The following is a 27,867-nucleotide window of genomic DNA, read 5'->3' as shown; positions in this document are numbered from 1 at the left end:
CGCTTTTTTCCCCCGGGGCCCTCGCCCAGCGCCTGCCTCCGTGGGCCCGGGGACTAGGGGCTCGGCGGCATGGAGAAGTACGACGACCTGGGCCTGGAGGCCAGCAAATTCATCGAAGACCTCAACATGTACGAGGCCTCCAAGGACGGGCTGTTTCGGGTGGACAAGGGCCTGGGCAACAACCCCGAGTTCGAGGAGACCCGCCGGGTGTTCGCCACCAAAATGGCCAAAATCCACCTACAGCGACAGCAGCAAGAGGAGCTCCTCGCCGCTGCCTCCGGCTCGCTCAACGGTGGCATTGGGTTTGGCGCCCAGCACCAGCCTCCTGGCATCCCTGTCCACCGGGTTGCTCCTGGCAAATCGCACGGGGGAGACCATATGGCCAAGCCGCCCCTGGCCACTTCACTGGCCGCATCCATGTGTGCGGCCCATCAGCTGGCTTTTCCCAGTCAGCCACAGATGCTTCCCGAGGGACAGCGTACCAGGTTAGGCCACGACGGCAAAAGAGCCAGTGGTGAATATGGCTGTAGCGAGGGGCTGGGCAATTCTGAGCTCTCTGGAGGATACGGGTTTCACCGAGCGGCGAATCCTGGTGCTGCCAGACCGTCTTTCCCTTCTCTTTCTCATGGAGAGTATTGCAACGACGAGGGCCAAACAGGTCTGCGGGGTTGGGGAGGAGACCCTGACAAGGTGTCCATGCCGAGGTCTGGTATGGGGAATACGCAGTCAAATGTTAATCGCAGCGATCAGTTACCGAGGAGCCCCACAAAGCCCCAAGCTGATCCTCACCTTTATCAGCATCAGCAGTCCCTAGGCTCCTGCCGGTCTTCTGAGAGCGGGTACGGGAGCCCAGAAAATGGGAGTGAAGGCAACAGACTCAGTCAAGGCTATGATCAAAAGCCAGCTAGTCAGAGGTCTTCCTCTTTCTCTCACACTCCAACAGCCTTGTCCTCCTCCACAGGGTTTGAGGACCAGGTCAGAGCAGGACTGCCACAGCAGAGATCTTCCTCTTTTTCAGTCCCATCAAAATTGCCTGCTCAGGGTCTTTCAGCTTGTTCTGATCCGTACAACACAAATGCCAGAGCGGAGATGCCAGCCTCGGGCATCTCAGACAAAACGAGTGATAACAACCAGTTATGGTACCACGACCATCCTAGATCCTTCTCTTCCAGTTCAGCTTCTGCTCTGTTGCCTCCAAGTGTGGACTATCAGCAAGCCAGTGCTTGTCCCAGCTCCACTGGCCATTTCATAGTTCATGGTCAAAATCACAGGCTTACTTCCACTGGCTGTGGCATAAGCCCTGAGCACACTTCCACTGACATAGCTTCACATGGGCCAATGATTTCTGATGCTCCAAAATCTCCATTTAGAGAGGGCATAAACAGTCTGCCATCTGACTCTGGGCATCAGGGAAACTCCAGTTCTACAAAAGTAAAATTACCGTGCCAAACCCTCCTTCCACAGCAGGAGCAAGGGCCATCTGCAGCTGAATTAAAAGTAGAAGCACTTACCCAGCGTCTGGAGCAGGAGATGGATGCTCGTCCCAAGGCTGATTACTTTGGTAAGTATGTAGTCCTGCAGTTGCAATCTGGAAGTTTTTAACGCCTTTGACAGAACATTATGCTGCGGGGTTCGTACCTTTAGGGACTGCTTCCCTTGGTTTGCTTGCTATTTTTTTTGGTTTTTGGTGGTCACGTATTTTACCTAACGGTCATTTATCACAGAACTGAAAGTTATTATGACCCTAAAACGTTTTCTTAAGATGTAAAAAATCTTACATAGCAGCTTTAGGCGAAAGTGCTGAAGCAGGGTGTAATAGAAGTGTTGTGACTTTTAAAGCATCCTGTGTTTAATTTTATAGTTGGTTGCCGCTTAATGTCTTAGGAAATAGCTTTGTTTCTCTAAAAATAACATTAAACCTGTTTAAATTGAAAAGTAGTTTTATTCTGTCACAAAGTTGGATGAAGTCTTAGAAATGTTCAGTGACTGGAACTGTTTGGTCAGAGGGAGCACGGCACTGGCGATGTCCAAATTAATGAACTGGCAGAGACGATTAGCAGGACAGAGTATAGAGGCGCAGTGACAATTTCCTCATATTATGTCATTCATAAAATATGCGTAATGTACATACAGTAGAAAGGCTCTGGTTGGGGGTGGGTCATGGCATTCAGGGTGTCTGATCTGGAATGCTGAGTGCCCTTAACCTTCACTGATGAAGGAGAAAAGTAGGATTAGTCTTTAATGGTTTGATTTTGTTTCCCCCCCTTTCCCCCCCAAAAATGCTTGAAGCTTCTTTTGATTCCAGGATGGTTTATGAGTTCTGAAAACCAGGCCATAAATATACTATGCTTTAAGTCTCAGGGTGAGGAAGCTGTCCAGACCATTGCTGCAAGGAATGCTTGTACCTTTCAGATAAGAGGGAGAGCACTTTACATGTGGGACCAAAATAAAAATGTAAAGTGTTCTGCTGGTTTCAAATGCATTTTTGTATCCAAGGACAGCAAAAACTCTTAACAAGTGAATTGGAGATTCTCTCTCTTCCTCCTCCTCTTAGCTGTCATAGTATAATAAGGTATGGGATAATTAGTCTGGTTACCCAGTTCTTGGAAAAAGTGAGTCTGATCTTGCTTCCAGGGGAAACCATTATGAACATCTTGCCTTTTACCTGAATGGGAGCATGACTGGGCCCACTCTGACTCCTTTGTTTGTCTTTCCAGTTTTAGATGCATTACAGGGGTTGAATCCACATATCATCAGCAGCATTAGGTTGAATTCTGTGAGAAATCAGTTTGCAACTCTATACAACTTGAGCCATTTTCAGGTTTCACCCTCTGCTGTTTAGTCTTGGTTGTTCATTATGGCCAGGATTGGCAGTAATAGCAGTGGCAGGCTGTACACCGATGACACTTAAGCAGTGTATTCTTGCCAGCATTGCCATGAATTTCACAATGAGCTGCTGTACCAGCTAGAAAGGCTTTACAATTAGTATTTGAAGGATACGTCATTATTTCCTCCCATAGTTAACTGGGATTTACATTAAAATTACTTTTCTGTGTATAAAACTGTGGCAGTGCCCCCACAGATTCCTCACTTGTAATGATTTAACTCAGTACTTCTTAGCAAATTTAGTTCTGTGAAAGATCAGATCAAATGAACATACTTCTGTAGAATATGACAGTGATCAGAAGAACTCTTTATACTTAAGTCATTTTGCATTGGGAGTGTTTTTCTTTTCCTTCTTGTTCTTACTTTTCCTTGTTCTTTAAGGGTAGTGTTTTAAAATATGAATTTTCTACTCATTTTAGCTTGCTACCCCAAACGTATAATGGAGTAGTGTTTGAATGTGTTGCAAGAGTCTTGTTAGCAGACGTTGCATGGATTTTGATTTCATGTTGTGAACAGAAGAGCTAGACTATTCGTAGATTAAGGAATATATAGAAATGAGGTGCCAAAGCTGAAGGATGTAGTTAATTTTATTCTCTATACCATCTTTAAATAGACAGTAGTACTAGGAAGTGGGCTTGGCATCTCAGACAGTATGGAAGGTTGTAGTAGTAAATCTAGTAACATGGAAAGTCTAGATAAGTGGATTTGCTGAATTATCTTTATCAGGATTCTGGGGAGAAGGGACAGGTGTAGTTTGCTTAGTTCCTGAAGGGATCAGGTGACAAACTCCTAACAGGAAGTTATATGAAGGTACAGGAAAGGCAGCAGATTCAGAATAACCTGTGTGTAAGGGATAAGGGACAGTGAGGAAAAAGGATGCAAAAATGTGAAGGGAAGAAGTAGAACTTGTTACAGGTTTAAGGTTCAGGCCTATGGTGGAAGTTTCACATTGGAGAAGTATTTTAATCCCATGCCCTCCTCTCTTTTATTTCCTTTTATATGCACCTGTTCCTTTAGTTAATTGATTCTAGAAATCTGCATTTACTAGGCCATCCCTTCTAGCTACCAAATCTTAGTATTGAAAATAAATATTTTAAAGTAATTTAAAAATAAGCAGTTGTTTGCTTTGTTTGCATTATTGTGAGCTTGCTGCTGCAGCTCTGGTAAAACATCACAACCTGAAAATGAAACTGACTAGAGACTAAAGGACAGGTGATCAGATTGTTCCAGTTATATTGCTTTGAGCTAGAAATGTGAGGTGCTATTTGTAACACAGGTGATCTTTTTGTTTCAGAAGCATGATGTTCATTCTAAGAGTGGCCTTTCTTGTATTCTGTCTGCACCAGGAAGAGAAGTTTGCAATGTAGAGGCCTGATCATAACAAGGGAGATATGCTGCCTTCTATTTGGTGTGAGAACCAGTGTTGGCAAACTGACACTTTTTCTTTAAAAAATTTATGGGCTAACTCTAAAGTTGTAGGTAGCAATCCAGTGAGGAGTAACAGGCTGTCTAGTTATCTGCCAACACTAGCTTGCTGTGCCAGATGCATCTGGCTTCTCAAGCCCTGAATGGTACCAGAAAGAAACGAAGACAGTCAGAATTTTTTGGAAAATGAGATGGATATAAGCAGGACCAGATGTGCTTGTGTCTTCAGAGTGTTTTGGATTCTCTAGGAATTTTTTCCTGAAATGCTGGCTCCCCTCTGGTAGGTTATGTGAGCCTTCATGCGAGATGGGAGGAATAAGAGATGTTATAATACAGTTTTAGGGAGTGTGCGCTTAAGCGTGTATGTCTGTGCATCTGTGTGCGTACGTGTTTGCATAGAGACGGGCCTCTTTAAATAAAAACGTCCTTTCAGGAGACTTGTCACCACAGTAAAGAGAGAGCCTTGAAGCCATGTGAGGCAGATTGGAAACAACTTTCATTTTATTAAAGATTTGGGCTGAGATTTTCCAAGGGGTCTAGAAGCTAGATACCCAGATCCCATGATTATCAGTAGAGTTTGGTTGCTTTAATGTCCTGTGAAAAATCCCATCCTGTATTTCCTGTTCAAGTCCAACATTTCAGCTGCTCCTACTAACTCAGGTGGGTGTAGCTACTGTCAAATCGTCACATATGAGCACAGTAAATGAATGGCAGGTATGTGTCCATGCTGGCTGGATGCAGGAGAACCCAGATGTGAGAGTGCAAATCATGTAGTTATAGACCTGATCAAGTTTTAATGTTAATTTCAACAGAACAGAATTAAGTTCTGTGCATCCAGCAGCCTTTTTTTGTATGTGCAGTTACCAAACCTGTATGCTCAACTTGAAGTTTTGCATATGCATAGAGAGATGCATTCTCTTTTAACAGTTCACTTTCTAGACACACAGGTGGAAATTTTGGCTCAGTGTTGTGAAGACAGTGGTTACTAGGAGCTTTTCTTTTCCAATAACCCTCTCTCTGGATTTTTTCTTGATATAAGTATTGTTACAGGCTAGCTGGTAATGATTTGGCCCAGGGGTTTTGAAAGGGTAAAAGATGGTTGGAGGGTTTGGGATTCCCTTTCCTCACAAATCAGGCCCCAGAGACTCACCTTTCATGTCCCCTGATTGGCCCCTTGGGTCATCTGGATGGGGATAAAAGAGGCAGCGCAGCTGACTTAAAGGAGACCACCGAGGGACTATGAGGAAGGAGTTTCAAAGAGCTGGCAAGAGCTGGGTCAGCGGGGCGGGAGCAGTTGCCCCAGAAGAACCTGAAGGAGTGGGACCTGCAGGCAGCAGTTGGAGCCTCAGCAGCACAGCGTGTGGCTGGCAGGAGAGGCTCCCTGCTGGGCTTCAGGATCCCCCTAGGAGAGGCTGCAGCAAGCAGGAGAGGTTCCCCAGCTCCAGCAAGAAGCTGAGCAGTGACCTGAGAGGTTTCCAGCTCCTCCAGCAAGAGGCCAGAAAGCTCAACATGAGGCAGGGGGCTCCCAGAAGGTCAAAACCCTTAACAGCTTAAAGTAGTACTAGCACTGGTGGCTGTGTGGTAGAGTTTCTGCTTGCCATGTGGGAGTCCCAGGTGGGGTGAGTGAACTGCCAGGGAGAAATTCTTGTTGCAGTGGAAGGGGATCATCCCCGCTCCAGGTACCTAGGCTCTGTTGTTTGATGTTTTGTATTTTGTGCATTTTATATTTTGCCAACCAGTATTGTTTGTTGTGCTGTTTGTGTTTTGTTTTTCATTAAACCTGTCTTTTGTCAACTGGATGAATATGTCTACGAATGTAAATGCCTAACCTTTATTGAATCCCGCCCCCTTGGGGCATAGTAGTGTTCCCTATACCCCGTGGTTTATACATGTTATGTTCCCACACGTTATGTTTTTCTCATTAAAAGGTATATGGTTAAGTCCCCATTGGTGATCTGGCTCTGCTCTATAGGGGAAGGAGTGTCCCTACACCTCCCACAGTGCTTGTGCACCTGCTTTGATCCCTTCAATTGGAGAGGGGGTACATCTTGGAGTACCACCCGGGTTACAGTATTAAGCTTTAGACCTCTCCATTCTATTCAGAGTAGAGCTGACGAGCTATAGACAGCCTGTATCATATTCAAGCCCAAGGGATCCTAGTTTGCAACTGAGCACGGAGAGATGTTGTGCAGCAGCTAAGCAAAGGAGATCCTGTAGTTGACTTGGCAGTTTTTTCCCTTCACAAAAGCAGAACTGAATGAATCATTTAACCCGAGTGAGTACTCATGCAAAACAGTGGGTATAGTTGGGTGTAAAACCATTGGCATTTGCTTAAGAGAGTGCTAGTAAGTATGGAAGGGTTTTCTGAAGTCTGCTTGAAAAAACACCCATATACTTTGAGGGTGGAACATAATGGCAGCCTTCTCATTGGAAATGTGGACACACATTCATCTGTGCCTGTTAGATACCTGCCTGCTGTTGGCAGATCTCTGTAGCTGGAGAGAGTTGCGTGTGCACACTGTCAGGTAGAGGAGGCAGGAAGAAGGGAGTCGTGCTGTAACTCAAAATGTTGGAAGAGTGACAGAGCGTGAATTCATACATTTGTGGAGAACACAAAGCTTATCTCTGTGCAAGGAAGCACGTGAGTAAACATCTGCCTGGGATATGACTCTTTAGGATTAAAGCTGTATATATTTCACCTCCTGGAAGCTGAACTGGACATTGTAAATAAAACCCAGCTATTTTAAAAGGGAAGAGAAAGGAGTTGGGGGGGAGAGAGTCATGACGAGGATCAACAGATCAGTTAGGCAGGGGGGCATGGTAATGCGACTGAGTAAGATTTGGGGCCTGGTTCTTTCTGCTGTGTACTTGGTATTATTTCTTACATCAGTGCAAAGCAAGTCCAAAATCCACTGGATAAGAACTCTGGCATTTTGCTCTGATATAAATAATTGTCCAAGATATAGTGTATGTATGAATTGGGACTAGAGATGTTAGCTACCTTGGAGTATATTTTTCACAACTCTGTAAAGCACCTGGCACGCTGATGGCCCTATTGTCTGATACGAAGTGGGTTGTGTCGGCTGTTGCATGACACAGATCATAGTTTAGATCAGGGCCCGCAATTTTAAGATGGCTCTTTGAGAAGCCTCATCTTATTTTGTAGCATCTAAGGGCAGGTGGAGCCTATCTCGGGAAGACAGGATTCCTGCCTCAAAAAGCTTACACTTTAACAAAGACGTTACTTGATTATGGGCAACTACAAAATTGGGTAGGGAAATATGTGCAACTTGCGTTCGAGGTGAGCTTTGTTTTGCTTTAGTATAGCTGGACTAAGCATTTGACTTAGTTCTTGTGGCCCTCTTGATTGAAATGGGTCTTTGAAAGGGAGAAGATGAGTCAAGGCAGTTGTCACTAGTGGGACATAGGTAGAAGGATGGGAACAACATGCAAGATATGCTGGGGCAGAGCTACTCTGAGTGTTCAAGGCAAGCTTCTGGTACTTCTAGCTCTTGTGTGCAAGTGTGTGGGATATAATAGGGAATACATCAGAGACTTGAGTTTTCTTTCCAAACATGACTGTTTTATTCAACATAACTCTCATTCTGTTACACAAAAGGTCACCAACAACCTTTAGTGAATAGCATTGGGTGTAATTATAAAAGGCAACTAATTGTTAAACTGCTAGTAAAGAACAAGACTAGCTATCAGAATCCATAGGAGGGTATGAGGGTTTCGGAGAGTAAATTAAAAGTATAAGATGCACACTGTTTCTAAATGCTGTTTTCAACGGTTTTTTAATCCTCTTTACTATATCACCTTCAAACATGGAGCACCAATGTCTGCCCTCAGCCTTTGCAATCCAATCATCCTATCATTAGGGGATGGGTGGATGAAACAGCAGAATTTGGCCCATGATCTGAACTGTAATCGTCACCTCTGTACATTTTACCTGGCTGCTCAGGAAGCAGAGTTGGGTACAGATATTCGTGTGGCAGAAAAATCTTTTGATTTGGATTGCATACCCAAAGAGGGATAGAATAACTATGCTGTGGTGTGCCAGGTAACAAACTTGAAAAGGAAGTATAGTACTCCAGCCACTTGCATTGAATGTTATCATTCAGCTTCCTTGCATTGAATTCTTAGCAAGTTGGGGGTTAGGTGAGTCTCTCTTTCAGCAAGGGTGGAGCAGCAATGCTTGGAAAATGTCTTTCAGACTCTGGAATCTGTGGCAAACAGAAATTCGGTGGTTGAACTTTGTGGGTGGAAATTACATTTGTAACGATACTGGAGGATCAGGTTCCATTTCTCATAGCCCCTTCTGCGCTGCTAGCCATGTGAACCTCGTCTATTTCTGGTGACACTGCTGCCTGTGATTTGGAATTAAGAAATCAAGTCTGATAAGAGTTGGGGGACACAGCTCACAAGGCATGTTTTCAGTCCCAGCTGTGCTCCAAAGGTCCTATTGTTCAGAAACTTAGATGTAACTGAGGCCAGTTGCTTTCCACATGATGCTAAACGGAACAGAGATGTCTTTGTTGTCCAGGGGCAAGCTGCCTTAAAAGCAGAAACCAAACTGAAATCAGCAGTGCATATCCCCTTCACTTTCCAAACTTACCATTCTGCTAGTTCTCTTTAAGTCTGAATGGACTAGAATTGCACATTCAGAACTTTTCAGGCCTATCACTGTGAGTAATGAAAGAGACCTTTAGGTAGATTTTATAGGCGTGTCACTTTATTTTCAGATACCAGTAATTTAGTAGGACATCATCTGCCCTCAAGTTGATACTCACTGTGACTCTCTTGTATGTGTAAATGTTTATTATATGTGCCTGAGCATCTAAATACAGAAATCAGACACCCAATTAAGACATTTAAGATGCATTTGAAACTTAAGCACCTCTCTGCAATTTGCTTGGAATTGAGGAGATTTCTTTTCATGTATTAAAGTCTAGTCTGCACTAGGATAAATACCTGCAGCTGATGATGGCAACAAGTGTAGCTGAACTGAAGCTGATGATTGCAAGTGTAGGCTGGTAGAAAGTGCAGTGAGCATTGCTTCAGCAAGCAGCAGTTAGAACTTAAACCCTGCTCGGTGTAACTTCAATTCTGAAATGGTGCTCAATGTTATTTGTGTTAGTCTCTGATTAGCCACCTGTTCAGTGTTCGTGTTGCTGCTGCCAGGCTTCAGCAAGAGGGAATTTTCCTAGTTGAGGAAAATTCCCCAACTGTCACAATAAGAGCAGACTTATTGTGACAGTTGGGGATGGGTGGAGAGTCAGTACAGAGTGGGAAACATTGGTAAAAATGACTGTTTATTTTTTTAATTCTTTTTTTTTAACCTACCTCCTTAGGTTAAAATGGAAAGGAATGAATATCCAGGCCTAGAGTATCTCTGTGGATGTCAGTTATCATACACTAAGGTTCAGTTAGCTCAGTGTTTTTTCTGATTAACTTCTTGTTAAATTTTGGGAAATGCAACTAAATTAAAGCTGATGCAACAAACCATTTGCAAACTCATAATGTTAGTAATTTACAACCCAATCTTAATTATGATGAAAGCATTTATCATTAGATGCACTGTGAACAATTAATATATAGATCAGTTGGCATTACACCTTATAAATCAACTGTGCCAGCTGTGTAAAAATTCAATTAGCTTTAAATCTTAATCTGTATTAGGCTTGGAAAAAAATTAGGGGATAAGCAAACGGTGAAATAAGAGAAAATACGGAAAGGAAAAGGAACAAAGAAGAATGTATGGTGGAGGGAGGGGAAGATAGGCAAAGAGGATGGAGGTCAGGGTGCCGTAACTTCAGGTTACGATAGGATATGAGGGTACATACAAGTGTTACATTTAGATCAACCTAGCCAAGGTTAAATCCATCTAAATGGCCAGACATGCAGTGTTCACAGGCCTTACATCTCCCTAAGAATGGCACACCCAATCTAAATTTAATTTATTTTAGAAGTGAAATAACTTTAGGTTGATCTGGGTGAACCTAACCTAAAGTGAGTTAGCCTGGTTTAGTGAATGCCTGCATGCATTCACAGCGAAGCCTTGGGACTGGGAAAGCCCAGCCCTTCTCCCCTACCCCTGGGGCTGTGCTATTCCTACTCTCTGACCCTGACCAGGCTATTTTTAGCACCTCGACTACTCCCACCCCTATTCCCTCGAACCAGGCAACCCCTCCAAATGTGGACGTGCCAACCCTCCCCACTGTGGACCTTAAGTTAAGATGCCTAAACTTAACCCAAGTCCTGTGAACACTTGTTTGCACCTCAGGTATGCTAAGTTATTATCATTGATCCCACTTGAGTGTTAGTTGGTTTAATAAAAGATATCACATCTACCCAGAGAACTTTTTCTACCACTTGATGTTTAACATCTCTCTGAAATGACAGGCTTGGTGAAGTTACTTGTCTTGTGCTGCTCTCCTTTTTGACAGCCTTGCAGAAATTGCAGTTTACATTGTGTCCAATGGACTGAGGACACTTTCACAGGGGTGTACCGCTTATCTATGGCAGAAAGGAAAGTAAACTTTATTATATATGGTTGGTGCATTAGCCATTCAGCAATTAAAGGTTCTTTTATGGCAGATATGCCTTCATGTGGGTGGGCCATAACTTGGTTAAAACTATTTTTAGCTTTATTCTGGGGACTTAGCCTATGAGACATGTCTTCTGAGTTTTTGTTGTTACTGCTAATAAATATTCAGTGTCCTAAATTTCTGAGGCATTTTCTGGAGCAGAGGAAATCATAACGTTCTGGAGACTTGATGGAGTAATAGTGTATTGGCATGCATAAGGGAAAAATGCAGGCACCATTAAATTCAATCAAGCAGATTCTGTAGAAAGCCCAGCAAATGTCATGGAAAGTCACTTTAGCACTGCAAAAACTGCAGTTTTCCTGCTACCAGGATTTTCCACCGTTCTGGCTTTATTCAAGAAGGAATGTTACTAATCAGTCTTGAGCTTGTGTGTCAGATGATAGCACGAAATACTGTAATGGAATTTCTGTGTGCGCTCACATACACATTTGAAAGGCCGTATTTTACTCTCTTGCAATGCCTGCCAGATTTAGTTTATCTTCCATTCTTCTCTCAATCTTGTTTGTTTTTGCTTTCAGAAAATCCCTATTTCAATGAATATTGGAATAGGCTTCGGTGTGTTTGCGATGATCCAGCAAGTTTTGCAAAGTGATTTTCCTTTTGATATAGTTCTATATGGAATTGGTATATTAGTTCAGACCAGACTTGGATAAGGAGAATAGCTTATGATTCTTTCCTGTTTTCTTTTCAGATTCTTACTTCCTCACACTTTTTGGCTCTGAGCACACTAGAGCACAGAATGACTTTCCTAATGGTTTTCTGTATCTTGGCCTAACACACGGGTGGCCAACTTGCTGCACACATGCCACAAGTTGAACAGGCAGGCTCTGTGTGTGGCAACAGCAGATCAGGGAGGGAAGAAGGAACACAGTGATAGATAGCTCAGGGAATGGAAAGGAGAACAACAGATCAGGCAAGAAAAGGGGATTGGAGTGGCACTTGAGGAGGGTATGATGCTTAACTTGTGGCACATCTGTTGAAAAAGGCTGGCCCCCTCTGGCCTTCTGCCTGACTGTTTGGGAGCCACCACACCAAAGGAAACCATGTCTGTCCTAGGAAAATGAGCATCTGCCGTATAGACAGGTATTGAGCATTTTTATCACTGTGCTTTGAAAACTGACCACCATTAGGGAAGTTTAAACAATGTTAACAAGAGGGAGAAAAAGGTAAAGATGTCTCATTTACAAGCCATTCAGGCAGGGCTCCACTGTTTCTCAGCACAGGATGAAGGTGATGTGGTCACTACTATACTCTGGCATCTTTACCCCCAGGTAGCTCCTGGTACCCATTGGATAGGTTGTGTGGGCATCAGGGCTGGGGAGGAAGTGGAAACAGTGAATGGAAATCCATTGCCTTCAACTGGGATCAAGCCCAGGTCCTTCCAGTCTGTAGCCAGTTACCCTACCATTTAAGTTATGCCACTCCCCAAGAGGGAGAGAATTTTGTTTAAAAACCATAACCAGTATGTAAAGTGCATCTTTAACCAGCCTCCTGCCTGACTGAAGACTACCATGACTCTATCTCAGTATGATTTAGCCAGAATTGATGACTGTTTTTGAGTACTGCTGCAGATAGGTTGGTTTCTTCCTCATATGTACCAGACCTTTCAGTGACTTCTGATTAATTTGAAACTGTCAGTTTGAGTCCCCAGCTGAGATTAGGGCCCCATAGTATTAAGATCTGTCTGAATGCATAGTGAGAGACGGTCTCTAGCTCATAGTTGACAGTCTACCTAGATCAGACAGGCAAGAGGATAAAAGGAGAAACAGAGTTCACTGAGAGGTGAAGCAACTTGCCTGTAGTCACACAGCAGATCAATGTGGAACTGGTAACTCTTTGTATGTCCAGCCTCTCTTGGTTAAAATTTAAGATAAAGCTGAAGTAAACAGACTGAAACCTTTTTTCACTTATTGACCCTTAAAAAATTTTGAATGGAGGTGCAGACCCCTTTCAGTTGTAAATGTGGGTAGTCACATACTTTTGATTGATCATAGTCATCTTTTGTGGACCCCTTAGACAGTCTGAGGGCCCCCAGGGGTCCATGGACCACAGGTCGAACACTAGTGAACTAAAGCATTGCAGGAGTAGACCTGACTGGGCTGAAGATGTCTGTTGCTAATTTTTCAGGTAATTTCAAGCTGATTTGGCCTTGAAATTAGTAAGCAATGATCATGTGCTAATGCCTAAACTAAATAAGCTTCCATACACCACCTTGTTGAGGCAGTAACTTCCCTTTCTTTAGCCATTAGACAATAGCATTCCCTCATACTTTCTTTACAGATGCTCTCCAGAATCAGATCAGGGAGGAAGATGCCAGCTCTAAGGCTGCCTGTGAAATTGAAAGTGACTTTCCTCCACCTGTTTCCAAAAAGTATAACTTGCAGTCAGTCATCTTCCAGGTCGTCATTCTGGTGTGTGCAGTTGACTTTTTTTTTAATACCCCAAAGTAATAAAAAAAATTGAGGATGCAAGTTGCTATTTAGTTGTAGAATTTCTAAACCTGATTTCTAATTCTCCTTCCGCTTTTCAGATGGGGAAGAAGGAGGTCTCACTGGAATCTCTGTGTTACCTGCTTCATGGAAATGAACTTTAATTGCAGTGTTTTATCCTGTAATCCAAAATAGATTTCTTTGAAAATGAATAAGGGCATGCAATTTGTGCTTTGTGTGAACCAGATGTGGCTGCCCACTTGCTGTAATGGCAGAGAAGGAGCAAAGTTAAATCTCCAGTAGGCTTTTGTGGTTTATGAAGCAATGTCTGCTTATCTTGCCAGGAAGATTTAAAGCCAAATATAGCTGTTGCTCGCCTTGCTGCTCCAAACTGAAACAGATTATAGCCTTTTAAGAAGGGCTTAGGGTATCTGGCCACTTGCACTAGGGAGTCAAAAGCAGCTGAATGTGATGCAAGCCATGTCACTCTCTCATGAGCTGTGGAAATACTATGCCTTAACCATGCTAGTGTGATGTTAGGCTGGGGTAGACTTTTGACCAGGACTTAGTTTAACCTTTTGGGGCGGGCACCTATTGTGTTTTTTGCTTGCCTGCACAACACTATGCAGCATTAACCGTAGTAATAATAATAATAATACAGCACAGGGGTTTTTTTTCTTTCAACCTTTGGGTAAATGCACAAGCAAATTTATTTCCTAGGGCTGCATGGTACTGCTATGCACAGGCCCCCAAAGAGCAGTGTTGACTGAGCTGCTGTGAGAGGCATTGTGCTTCAGAGACAGATTCCTCTCCTACACTTACTTTCTTTTGGGAGGATGTAGGTGGTAGAAATAAATTACTCCAGCCCAGTGAAAGGATATAACTTATTCCTTATCCACCCCCGCTTTGGCCAGTAGGAGGGATACTGTCTTATGCTTGCTTCTTTGCTTGCAATGCATGGGAGTGGTATTTCTCAAGAGATTGAGACTTGGGATCTGTGTTGGTCAGCCTCAGCTGAATAATGGTCTGTGTGGGAGTTACTTCCTCTTCCTCTCCTGCTTGTGATTCTAGTCTTTGCATCCAGTCTGTGCAATTATCTTTTGTTTGCCAAAGGTGTCCCCCACCATCTTCACATTAAAAGCACTGATTTTAATTTTGTTTTCTCTCTAGTGACACACACAGGCTGTTTGGGGGTGGGTTGGGGGGGGGGTGCGGCCCTGTTCAACAGCTCTGACTAGCCACAGATCATTGTAGTCATTTTAGAGGTGACAGACTCAGATTTCTAGTCCCAGAAGCTAAGTGAATGCACGCACCTATTGTTGCTTCTTCATTTTACAGGTTGTTCTGAGAATGAAGTTCACATTAGCTAGCTTCGTTGCTTTTACCAACAAACATCTGTTCCACCAGATGGAATTTCATTAAAAGAACCTAGAAAAAAATCTGGCAGGGAATACAATGAGACTTCCTTTCCAGAGGTGCCTGCAAGAGGGAAGAAGTGTGGGCTTGATATGCAGTCCACAGGGATGGAATTCAGTCCAAGGACTGGTGTAGTGGAAAGTCCCAGCTGTTTTACTGTGCTTATCAGAAGTTGTAGAGATAAATAGGTTAAAATTTAAAATGAGCAGTTAAAAAGGGAATTCTAGTTTCCTTAATCAATCGGAGCAGTCAAAACTGCATGGAAAGTATTGTAAATTACAGTTGTGGAAGCCATTTGTCAATGAACAACCAAATAGGACTCCCTGTTTCTTACAGATTTTTCTTTTTCAAGTGTTTGTGGTTGTGCGTGGGTGGGGGTCACAGGAAAGAGAGGACATAACTACAGGAAGCAAGCGGAGGAGCATGCTAGCCAAATTTCCAGGTTATTTTCAGTGGTGTCTGGTCTGTCAATTTGATTGCATCAGCCTTTGTCAACAATAACATTCAGGGTATTTAATGCTGAAGTTTACCTTACCTACCTGCTATGATAACTATCATTACCTTCTGAGTTTTGCGAGTCTGCTTATGCATACTGAGATACAAATGCCTCTGTTGCAGGAGTGCCCTTGCAGCTAAGGCATCTCTTTCCTATGGAAGGATTTGCCATGTTAATAGATTCTACTTTTGACCCCTCTTGTTTTTCTTTATTTCATTTTTAGGAACCTGTGTAAAATGCAACAAAGGCGTGTATGGAGCCAACCAAGCCTGCCAAGCCATGGGGAATCTCTACCATGATGGTTGCTTCACTTGTGGAGCGTGCAGTAAGTGTGTCTTTCTGTTGTGAGGGAGATCCTTAGCTGAATAATGGTCTGTGTGGGAGTTACTTTCTCTTACTTCCTCTGCTGCACATAGTTTTTCAAATATTCTCTGGTGAGGGATAGATGTAGTTGTTTGTTTACCTGGTAGGATGCACATTCCTGAAGTGTTGCAATTTTACTGTTTCATTCAGATGAAATATTTTGGGTTGTATCTGCCTTCTACTATAGGGCACAGTGGGCAGAAATAAGCCATTGGGATATTTGTAAGTGCCTATTATCTCTAGGTGCAGTTGTTTTCTATTACTTATTATGGCTTTTTTTACAATCATAGTAGGTCAGTCAAGTGCCATATATATTAGGCGTGATACAGGAATTACAGTGAATTTCCAGAGCCTGGGGTATGCAGAACAGGCAAGATATGGTCCTTTCTAACTTTAAAAACGTTAAATCTTTAAGAAATACTCCCTGGCATAAAGATTTCACAATCCAAGGTCCTGATTTGTGAAGTCAGCATGTAAGGGACTTGTCAGATCTCCTTGAATTAAGTTATTTGTAACCACAGGACATGTAAAATGAAATACACCTTTTGGAGATATGAACTAATTTGCCTTCTGCCTTCACTTTGCTCATCTGGCAAGTTACTGTGTCCCTGGCCTGACTATTATGTTTGTTTCAGTTGTGTTTACAATGTGTCTTGTGATGTGTCAGATGTTAGGATACAGGCTGTACTCATAGAATCATAAAACCATAGAAAAGTAGGGCTGGAAGGGACCTCAGAAAGTCATCTAGTCCAGCCCTCTGCTCAAAGCAAGATCATCCCTATCTTAACCATCCTAGAAAAGTCTGAGTCTAACCTGTTCTTAAAAACTTCACAAACAACTCTCACATACAGCTACCAGGCCAATGTCTGAAATAGCAAATGTCCTCAGTAAAGGTGTAAAGCAACAGGATGAAGGCACTGTCACTGTCCTGCGACAACAAAGACAGGAAATAGTTATTAAGTATACCTGTGAGATCCAGAGAAGAGGACCATATCCCCTGCTACAGAGGCAAAAACCTCCATAACCCTTGCAATCTACTATAGGATAAAATTCCTTCCTGGTACCAAACATTGTCTGGTATCAGGAAGGAATACCAGTCTCAGTCTCATTCTGACCCTGAGTGGAGGAGCCAAGATCCTCTAGCCAGGAACATCTGGGCTTCTTAGTCCCAGCAGCAACACCAGCACACCCCAGTCAAAATCCCCAGCCTTGATGCTAACACCCAATGGTTCTGAGAAAGGTGGGGAACTCCCCCTCCTCCAATCATCCATAACAACAGGGAGGGGGGAATCCTTCCTAACCTCATGTGGCAACTAGCAAAACTCAGAAGAATGGGGGGAAAAGCAAATATTCTCCAATCTGCTCTGCAACCTGAGCCCCTTATATCTTATGGCAGCCCTTCAGATATTTGAAAACTTCTGTCATGTCCCTGCAAATTAAACATTTTTTTACAAGGTGAACTTGCTTAATTATCTAGTCTCTGTTCATGTTGCTTACTTTCCAAGCCCTTTGCCATTTTTGTTGCCTGCCCCCTCTAACTTTTCCACATTCCTTTTAAAATGCAAAGCCCAGAAGTGCACACATTACTCTAGATGAGGCCTAACCAGCACTGAGTAGAGAGATGCTGTCATCTCCCATGTCTTCCATCTAGTTCTGTTGATTCAGCCCAAAAATCTCATTTGGCTTTTTTTGCAGCTGCATCACAATGCAGAGTAAGGCTAAGTCTGTGATCCACCAAAACCCCAAGATCCTTCTCTACAGTGCTGCCACCCAACACCTATTCTGTATTTTTGTTTTTTGCTTCTCAGGTGCCCTCTATAATGTTATCCCTATAGATATTGCACCCTGGAAAATAATGGGTATTGAAGTGACTGTTCATTGCCATTGGTTAACAGATGACACAAAAAAAAACCTGTGTTTATAAACTTTGTCCTCTATGCTCTACCCACTGTCCTCACCTTGTTTGCCCTTTTGATCTCCCACATCCTTCCTTTTCTAGCTGTTTCCATCATGTGCGCCAAGCATCTTTGCTGTCCTTCCTCAGAACCTTCTTCTCTTCCCTCACTGTCTATTTCAAAGTATAGGAGCGGAAGCCCGTATGCATTTGACCTTAGAGTTCACCTTCATTCTCTGCATATGCTGACTCCTCTTGTTTTGTTTTTAATCCTCTCCTACCCTTTGGCTGTCCCCTTGCTTTGTCAAGGTCAGTGATGCTCAACAAGAATGCCATGGCATCTTCAGGTGCCTTGAGATCCTTGGGTGGCACCCCAAAGTATCCTTGAAATTTTAGCGCTGTTAGGTGTGCAAACATGATTCACAAGATTAAACCCAGATAATTCAAATAGGATTCCAGACTGTTAAACACATTCTGACCTGCTTGATTTTTCTGAGTTCTTTATAAGAGAGAAATTGCTATATTATTTTTCTGTAGTCAAAAAAATTGAGTGAAAACTAAAAGCTGGCATTTAACAAGGGGTGCCTTGAGTCTAAAGAGGCTGAGAAGCGTTGGTCAAGCCACATATTACATGTTTGCCTGCTTGAGACTGAGCTCTGTGGATAAGGGTTAAGGATAGGGACTATGATTTTTGTTTGTTCTAATAACCTCCGTAAAATGCTATGCCAAGTAAAGATATAGCATAAACATTTTACTACTGCTAACAGCAATAACAACTTTACCCCTCTGTGGGATTTTCTTTGGAGGCTCTTCAAGCATTCTACAAATGCAGACAAACTAATTTCACTGTAATTTATATGTGTTCCATTTCACCAATGAAGGAGGCACAGAGAAATTGTGTGTGCGCGCATGTGCACATGTGTGTCCTCTGCCCTCTATACTCTATAGCAGACACATATGAGTGCCATCGCAGCATATAGCTCAGTGTGGGCTGCAAAACCTGCCTTAAGCGAGGAGGGGTGGTTAGCCTGTGTTCAGCTGCATGTAGCAGCAGTTAGACCACTATGAGTGCCTGAGCTAAGTTAAAGCGACGTCTGGCTTGGCTCTACTATTCTGCAGTAATATTCTCCAAGTCACTTCCTGTGGTCACACAGCTCTGGCTGGGGCTGGACCCCAAGTGTCTTGATTCCAAATATCTTGCTCTGTCCACTGGACTGGTGCTCCTGCCTCAGCTTTCGCATCCGTAGAGCTACTAGTGTATATTTAGAAATGTAGCTCCTTAGTGGCAGCAGTAAAAAAAATCTGTTATGTTTGTATTGGTGAACTTTCCTTTTCTAAAGTAAGGAATTTTTTCTCTGTTGTATTTAGAATGGAAAGCAGGGAATGCATCTTCTCTTTAGCTCTAATGCATGAGTACATTTAGAAAGCTGCAGAAATGGCATTTTAGTAATACCATATTTACTCAAATACAAGGCGAGGTTCCCCTCCCCCCATCAGCATGGGGGGGGAAAAAGCCCCTTATCTTGCATTCACATACAGGAAACCTCATTAAATACATTGTCTATCAGTAAACTGCTGCTAAAAGCAGCATTTGCACAGTAATGGAAACCAATTAGGAAGCTGATTAAATGTAACCAACACTGAACATAATTATAAAACACATGGCCCATATTGGGCAGACATACTGATGGGTGCCGTGTGTGTGCGCACGTGCACACGTGTGTGTATGTAGCCCTTAAAAGAAAAGTTAGGGGCAGTGGCAGTTGTTCCCCAAGTAGGGAACTTGCACCAGAGGTGCTGTAACAGCAGGCCAGCACTCAAAACAGATTGGAGCAAGTTCCAAAACCCTTTCCTGGTGCCAGAAATAGTGATGGGAACCTACCAAGAGACTAGGTTAGTGCAGTTCATCAGAATGAGATACAGTAATACCTGTTATGCGCAGTCCCCCTCAGCATCTACTTTTTTTCAAGTCATAGTGAGCAACTATCTTGAATACATTACAGTTTCCTCTTAACTTCCACAGCTGAGCCACACTTTTCCATTTCCAATTATTCCTGTTTCTTCCCTAGCCTCAAATGGCTGATGCACATCACTAGATGGGGCCCCAAACAGTTCACCCAGAATCCCTATGTTAACCCCTCTCTCAGTCTGTTGCATATGACTTCTGCATGAGGTGGAGCCAGACCAGGTTGCTCTGTGCCTCATCTGTATATAATGTTTTTGAGGATCCCAGGACTCATGTTAAGAACACCTGGTCCTAGTTATGAATAAAGGACTAATTAGCACATGGATCCTTTGTGGGGAAGAACCTGGAGTTAACCCATACTGAACAGTGCTGAGCTATGGGTTGCTGAAACGCTGTTGACTCTGCTGCAGTCTAGCTCAATGAACAATATGGAAAATCATGAGCCTTTTGGCTTTGGACTAATATCATGCACAGTTTGTGCTTTATATAAGTAGTAGGACTGTGCGAAGCTTCGGTCCCAGATTTGATTCGGTGGAGGTTCGGCCTGATTCAGTGGCCAAATCTCTGAATCCAAATCGAATCGGAGGACCCTTTAATATCTCCGAATCGAATTGGAACCCTCTGAATTGATTTGGAGAGATTTGGAAAAATTCAGTGATTCAGACATAGTGTCCCTGATTCGGGCCGAATCCGAATCAAATAGGGCACGTTTTGCACAACCCTAATAAGTAGGTACAAAAATGCTGCTTAAAAGTGTGTTTATGGAATATCTGTGCTAAAACTTGCAGCAGTTTAAAAAAAAGTAAAATGTATCAATTCTAAATGAACTAAGTCTATGGGTACCCTAGTAATTTGCCTAGATGCAGATTATTACAGATATGTTTATTTCAAGATCAGTGTTTCCAAATTTGCCCCATACTTTCATGTGTTCTTAGGGAAAGCAGGGTCTAACAGTAAAAAGGGGAGCCCGGAAGAGGGGCTGCAGGGGAAAGAAGCTGGGGGACGCAGAAGACAAAGGGGCTGTCTGACTGCTATTTATTTTCCCTGGTGTAGCAGCGAGAGGAGGAATTCAAGGCAAACCTCCAATAATTAAATTCTATACCTTGAAAATTATAACAGATTTATATTTTTTCCTTATTTAGAATCTAAATATTGGGGAATATTTGGGTAAATCCAGTTTTTTGGAACTTGGCAGCACAGAGTTTAGTGTTGGCTGCAAAACCTAACTTACACTGGAGAAGTGGATAGCTGTCAAAAGTTTCCCACGTCCCTTGCTTATGTTCCCAGTTTGTAAATTGCTCCTGTCTTCTGCTCAAAAATAGGGACCATGATGGAAGAGACGTGGTGTACGGGTGGTGTCCATTGCTGAAACCTTTTGAAATCAGTTTTGTGCTATTTCAGTCCCTATGCTTGGTGTGTCAGAATCCTTTGCAGTCCCTGGCCACCACCTCCTGGCATGTCATTTCTGCTCAAACCCATATCCCCTTTGGGCCTACGTAGCCTGCATATTTCTCTTCCATCCTAGGCTCTTTCTGTTTATTTATTTAGTGTATGCAGTTTCTGCATATTGTTTCAGCCATTTTAAAGTGATGTCATCACCATTGTGAAGAACTTGAAGGCTACCATGTAGCATTGTAAATGGATACGAGTCAGTAAAGTGGGACATGGTTTGAATTTGTCCACAAGGGCTTTTGTTGTCATTGTGAAGGCCCCATTGGTGTAGGTTTGAGGCACAGTGATCCTGTCCAGTTCGAAAATGGTTGAGAAGTGCCCAATAATGGCGTGGCCAGTTAAATCCTGTTTGACTGACTATCATAAGGTCAGAGATTATATTTGGTGGTGCTTGTGCTGACTGTTCTTTGTGCCATCAAGTAAGCAAAGAAAAGTCAAAGGATTTTGAAAGGGTGACTGTATTGAGTGTCTTGAGGGGAGCCGAACTACTGGTGGGTAGAATATGCCCCAATGCACTGGCAGTGTAGGATTATCACAGAGTCTGGCTAATAAGTTTACTTCAGCATTTGTCTGGCTCCTTCTAAAAATCATTCCATAGAAAGGTCTAACTGGCCTGATTTTTCCAAAATCACCACTCTATAACTGTTGTCTGAGAACTATGGATGCTACATTACCATTTTCCTGTCACTCTTACTTTATTTGTTTGGAGACCACCATCTTATGCTTAAACGTAGTTACATTTGTTTATGTGGAATCTTTATTCATGGAAATTTTCCAGAGCAGCTTAGACAGACACTTGACTGGAATAATTAATTTAGTCAGGGATAATTCTACCCTACATAGAAGGCTGGATTTGATCTTATGAGGTCCCTTCCAGCCCTACTATCCTGTGGTCCTGCATTCATATATCTTCAATTCCAGCAGAAACGAATTGGAGTTCGGCCATTTTTTGAACGTGCTGATAGAGTGGGCTTGCTTTTCTTCTGGATGGGTAGACTGACTATTTCCTTAAGCTACTTACCATAAGTGCAGAGCTTTTTGGTTTCAATATAAGATAAAATTCTTTGCATTTCATGATAGACCATGTAAGTGAATTCAAATGTGCCAAGGCCAGCACTGAGATCCTCCTTTTTCTTCTTCATTCATTAGTCAAAGACACCTTCAGGATAGGAACAAGAACAAAGCACTTCAGATTAAAAGCCCTTGATGGAAACAGGGAACACTATTTCCATTGCTAGAAAATTTATTTCATTATGAGAAAGTGGGAATACCATTTATCTTTCTTAAGAATAAGTTTGCTGCTGCTCCTGTCTGGCCTCAATAGTGCAAGAGAATAATCTGGCTCACTTCTTTTTCTTTTAAGCTATCCATGCTGAATTGAGCCTCAATAGTGTCCCGGGACTTGCTTGCTATATGCATGGCTCTGCAGGTGTTTTTTTGAAGAGGTCTTATGCTTCTGGGGATGTATGTAAGTCTTTCCTTTTGCTTCCTGCCATCAGCAAACAAATAACAAGAAAAAGAAAAGGATATGCTTTGTAGATCACAGAAGTGACTCCTCTGGCTGATTTGTCAGTAAGAGGAAATGAAACTCACTTAAAACAAGACACGTTGTTGCTAGCCTAGTTCTAGTTGCTAGCTCTTTCCTGTCTTAACACTCAGCGTAGCTCAATTGTATTAACTCTGTTGTTTACCTCTTCCGTTTGATGTTTAAAGTTTTGGTGATATCTTTGGATGCTTTATTTTCAGTTGCCTTAGGATCAAGAAGTTGAAGAAAGTTGCAAGGGCTTTTGCCTCTCCAAACAGTGTTTAATCATATGTTCTTGACCTGTTAAAGTTTACGGCAAAGCTTCTACTGACTTCCAAGGAAACAGGAGCAGATCCACAGGGCCAGAGTCTGCCCCCAGCTATGTTTGCATAGATCTGACTTCATTGGGGGTGTCCTGGATTTATACAAGGGGAAGTAAGAGCATAATTTGCCTTGTTTATACAGAATAACTATTATTCAGTAAGGTCCCTTTCCTACAAACCCTTCAGCATGTGCATAGTTTGTTTACTGGTGATTACTTGTGTGACTGTAGGCATGCATATACTTCAGTGGGTGCAGGTTAGGGGCCAGTAATTGTACTAGAATTTAAAGAAACTCATGGAAGCAGGCCTTCTGAATAGGTTTTTCTTGTGTACGTGCACATCTCCAAATATCCAGGTTGCAGAAAACATGAACAGTAAATTGACATTCAAAGGGGAAGTCTGCTATATGGCTCCCACATCCTAGGCTTGGAGATCCACCACTTGAATGGCTTTCTTACGGTAGTTACATATTGGAATTAGAAGGTGTTGTGTTTCCCATATTAAATGTTTAACCGAATGCAGTTTCTGGAGCAGGCCGTAGGGTTGTGGTCTTTTAGTACATCTCTGCAACTGGAGTGCTCTGTCTTGTCTTGTCTTGAAGCTATTGGTTAAATATAGCTGCTTTTGTTTTCCTTCCTTTTTGCTGGACTGTAATGATGAAGATTTAAACTATTTCTCTCTGAGGCCTATTGACTGAAATGCCACTTCAAAGGAGTGGAGGTCTGTTACCCAGACAGAGATAATGTATGCCTTCCTGTATACACTGTGCGCCACACACCATCATGCCACTGGTAGATTTTAGGAGACTGTTTCAGTTGCCAGTAAAATAGATATTTGTCTGGACAATTTTGTTTGTCTTACACTGTTCAACACACAGTTTGCAGCTATATGGGGACTCTGGTTTCTTTCTGAAGAGCAAGAAGCTAGGCTGTGTTTGTCAGGTCAATTGAAGGTTATCTTGGACCCACCCATACAAGCTATTATAGAGAAGTCAAGGTTATCCATGGTTTCAGTCCTAAAATACTGCTCGAGTGGAGCACTAAATCTCTGCCCTAACATAAAAAATACACAAAATGACCTATTAAGGTAAAGCACACTGCCTCCCACATTTCCAGATATTTATATCTACTGCCTCACTGCTTTTGTTTTAGCAATGATCTCTAATTCTGTTTGTGGTTGGATTTCTGTCCAAATGCTTTTTTTTGGTTTTCCAGATCAGGAAGGCTTAGCAGGTCTACCAAGAAAAGAAAAGCGCTATGATAGTTATAGAGCTTAATTTTATCAAGCCCCCTGTTTCTGAAACACAGGCAATGTGATCAGTGACAAATGTGGGAAAGCATTTTTTTGGATGGACCCATTTAGGTTACAGAGTTCAGCTGTCAGGAAAAAACAGTGGCTTTATCTGAGGTAGCAAAATGATACGAAGAAAATTGGGTTTATAGATCAAACAGGTTTGGAATAATTATTGTGACACAAACTCTCATTTGTTTGGTACTAAATATGCATGTGAACAGAGTAGTTTTTAAACGAGAGGTGGGGGCAGAAACTTTTGAGCAGGCTGGGGTTTTTTTACATCCTTAGTATATACATCTATCTAACACTAAACCTGTGAAAGTAAGTCAGAAACATATAGCTAGTTCCTGCAAGATATCTGCTTGCTTGTTTTTAATTCATAGAGCAAATGTTTTAAGTCTTCAAACAGTTTGTTACACATTAACCACTGTTGCATAGCAGTTGCTTCTTTTTATTTGAATAATATTTGTGCACATATGGTCTGTGAGAAGAAGTATATTTCCAGGCTTTATGATGTTTATTTTATTCTTTAGATAACTGGGAATAAACTATTGGTTTACCACTTTTTAACCCTAGGCTGACACAAGCAGGATTGATTTATGTTTAAAGGAACATAGATATATTGCAGCTTTGATACCACCTTACCATCATGGACATTTTCAAACATACAGTGTTTGTATTTGAGCTGTATGAGCCATGTGGTCCTCAGAGGAAATCGGAAGGCCAAAATAGAGCAAAGGAAGTGGAAATGATGACTATGAAGGAAATTAGTAGGCAGGGAAGGAAGCTAGAACTAAAGAACTGATTGCAAGGAGGGGAGAGAGAGTATTTATATGTTAAACTGAAGGAGAAAAATCCAAAATTTGGGCCAGATGTTGACCTCCTGGGAAAAATGAGTGGGAGTTATATGTCTACCAATGGCAAGATTTTGGCCTTTAATGTTTCTTCCTCTTTTAAAACCTAGAGGAAACATTACATTGATGAAAGGGTGACAGGGCACTAGTGCTTCCCCTGAATTTGAAATAGTATAGGCAAGCTGGATGTGAATTACTGCTGTAACTGCTTGTTCAAATAACTCTGCACAGCACCAGCTTTGTGCTGTGTCAGCCTACCCAGGCTGTATCTCACTGCTCTCTGGGTATATCCACACAGCCCAGTGCAATGGTGTGTATTGGTAATTGAGTTGGCTCTAAATGAGCTAATTTGGGTACTTGCATCAGAACAGCTGGGCCTGGGTCAGGTTTCCCTGCTTATAAGTGTAAGGGAAAGCTGCTGGTGTTTCAGGTACCTGAACAAACTTGTTTACCACTTCCTTGGATATTCCTCCGTGGCACTGCCTTATGCAGTGTAGACATGCCCTATATGTATCCGTGTAGTCTCAGTCTTAACTGGGACTGCTAGCTACACATAATTAAGCTGCCTGAGGCTGCAGATCAGTGTTGAAGGGGTCAAGTGCTAGGCTGACAACTTGAAAGTTGCACAGTAACACTGTATCAGGGTTAACAAAGGCTGCCTGACAAATTCAGAGAACGCAGTCTACTGGTTGGAGCATCAGTGTCTCTGGTAGGTACCAGGTACTAGTGGGAAGTATGCCGTAGACACTGGTCCATTATAGTGGGTGATACCCTAGTACCATTAAATAATCCTTTTGTAAACCCTCCTTCTGTTGTCAGTGCACCTTTAATTATAAATCAGCACCCCTGGTGATCCAGTCCTGTATCTCTCCGGAGCTGAATTGCCAGCGAGGCCAAATATCTGGGTATGGAATTCTTAAATGAGAGCAAATATCCCCCAGGCTCCAGAAGCCAAATTTGCCTTTGTGTACATGGCTTATGCGAAGCTGAATTTGACTGTTCCGGGCTGCCAAACTAATTTCCAGCTGTGTCAAATTTACAGATCTTTAAGTGGGAAAGTCTTAAGTGTTAGCTAATATGCACCCTCCTCTGCTCCTCCCCCCCCCCCCCAATGCATTAACTGTGGGAATTCTTTAATTAAAATGACCAAGCCAGAATGATGACGTTTGATGTATGTGAAGCAAAAAAAACCAACCCCAAAACCTCAGCATATCACCACAGGAACTCAAATGAGCTAAACCTCGGAGACAGTCCAGAAGAAGAATCAATGAATGGGCTTATTACCCTCTCTACTTTCTAGTGAAAAATCCTTGCCACTTGCCATGCAAAATGTCACACACAAGTGGCACAAGTTAGATTTTTACTGAACACTACAGTGATGGATCTTGCTCCTGTCCATTTGGTCTGTGGCAGGTATGGAAGGATTTCAGGGCAATATTGCTAGGATATGTGCTATGTAAGGCCTTGGGCATGGCATTTTTCAGGGATGTGTGTGTTTGTATATGAGCTCTTATACACTGGGTAAGAGGGTAGGAGTAATGATGTGTCAATCAACAATTGAAATGTAAATGTGAGATAGCTCGTAGTCTAAGATGAAGGTCTGAGATTGCAACCTTAAACTGAATATAATTATGGGCTTTCTGATTTATTTTTTAATCACTCTGTTCTTTCTTTCTAATGCATTTCTTTTTAAAATTGATATGTACACAAGCTTGTTTGTTAAAAAGTTTATGCATACATTTCTTTGATAATTTGAGTAAATATACATATTTTCTAGCTTTTATTTTTATATTTCATGCCTTTAAAAATCTTAATATTTGATCTTTGAAAACAAACTGTTTCTATTCAACCTTAGTAAAAATACCTAGTTGTATTCCTTGAGAGGGTTTATGTATGAAACCAAACTATGCCTTTTAGTGTAAGGCATTTTGGAGAATCACTACTTTCTTTATTACATTTATTTTTACAGGGTCCTCCCCCCCCGCAAGTAGGAAAGAACTTGTATTCCAAGTTCAGTATCTCAAGACCTCAGCCAAGTGACCTCAAACGTTCCCAAAGCAATTCTTCTCTGACTAGATTGCACATATGAAAATATTTCAGGGGAAGGGTGCTGTTTCCCTCTGAAAGTTAGAGCATGATGTGTGTTAAAGTCAGTTAGGCAACAGAATTGGTGTTGACCTTGGAAGCATGGTAGTGAATGCAGCTTTAGTGTCCTTGGCCTCTGTACACACCACAAAATAGGCCTTTAAAGCAACTTAAATGCCCTTTTGCACCACTTAATGTGGCTGCAATACACTGTTAGCGGTATATTGTGCTTTAAATGAGTTTGGGACATAGCAAAATAAAACATGTCCAAGGTGTTTTAGTTTGCTACCTTAATAGCCACGGAGGGAAGCACCGGGCCCCGTGCAGCTCAGGGGCTGGGCAGGCAGCCTGTGCATGCAGGCTCCACTGAAGAAGAAAAAATAAATGGTGAGCCTGATCTTTTTTTTTTTTTCTCCCCCCTTCCCTGGAGCTGTGTGGGGGCCCAGTGTTTACCTCCACAGCTGCAGTGCCCACCGGGACTGCCCAGGCTGGGTGCCTGTGGGTGGGTGCTACCTGGGGGGTACTTCCACAGAGGGAAGCACTGGCTCTCCCCCCCCCCCCCACAGCTCAGGGACCGCTTGGCCCACCGGCAGCTTGCCTTCCCTCCCCACCGCCAGAGAGGCAGGTAAGGATCGAGCCCGACCCTTGCGTACATGCCATGGGGGTTTACTTCAGTTTAAATTGAAACGGGGGTTTTAAAAACCTGCTGCTTCAATTTAGGGAGAATTAAACCGAAGTAAACCCCTGCAGCGTGTACAAGCAGCCCTTCTGTATCGCTCTTTGTTATAGACTAAAGAGGGGATGCCTGCTGTGGTGAAAAAGATGCCCCAGCAGGGATTCTGCAGTTAT

The 27,867-nt window shown here is 42.6% G+C and overlaps 1 protein-coding gene across 1 annotated transcript in view; it reads left to right on the top strand.

The window, feature by feature from the left end:
* The first annotated feature begins 6 nt into the window (after positions 1–6).
* Positions 7–27,867, top strand: part of LIMD1 (LIM domains containing 1) — a 47,130-nt gene continuing 19,269 nt past the window's right edge. The window contains exons 1-2 of the mRNA XM_006020646.3: positions 7–1,561; positions 15,487–15,588. Coding sequence (XP_006020708.1) covers positions 70–1,561; positions 15,487–15,588 — 1,594 coding nt within the window. The 5' untranslated portion in view covers positions 7–69. The remainder of the gene's footprint in view (positions 1,562–15,486; positions 15,589–27,867) is intronic.

Source organism: Alligator sinensis, unplaced genomic scaffold (assembly GCF_000455745.1).
Source record: "Alligator sinensis unplaced genomic scaffold, ASM45574v1 scaffold54_1, whole genome shotgun sequence".
NCBI classification, from domain to species: domain Eukaryota; kingdom Metazoa; phylum Chordata; order Crocodylia; family Alligatoridae; genus Alligator; species Alligator sinensis.
Note: the sequence above shows the minus strand (reverse complement) of the source record. Positions and strands in the feature narration are given on the sequence as shown.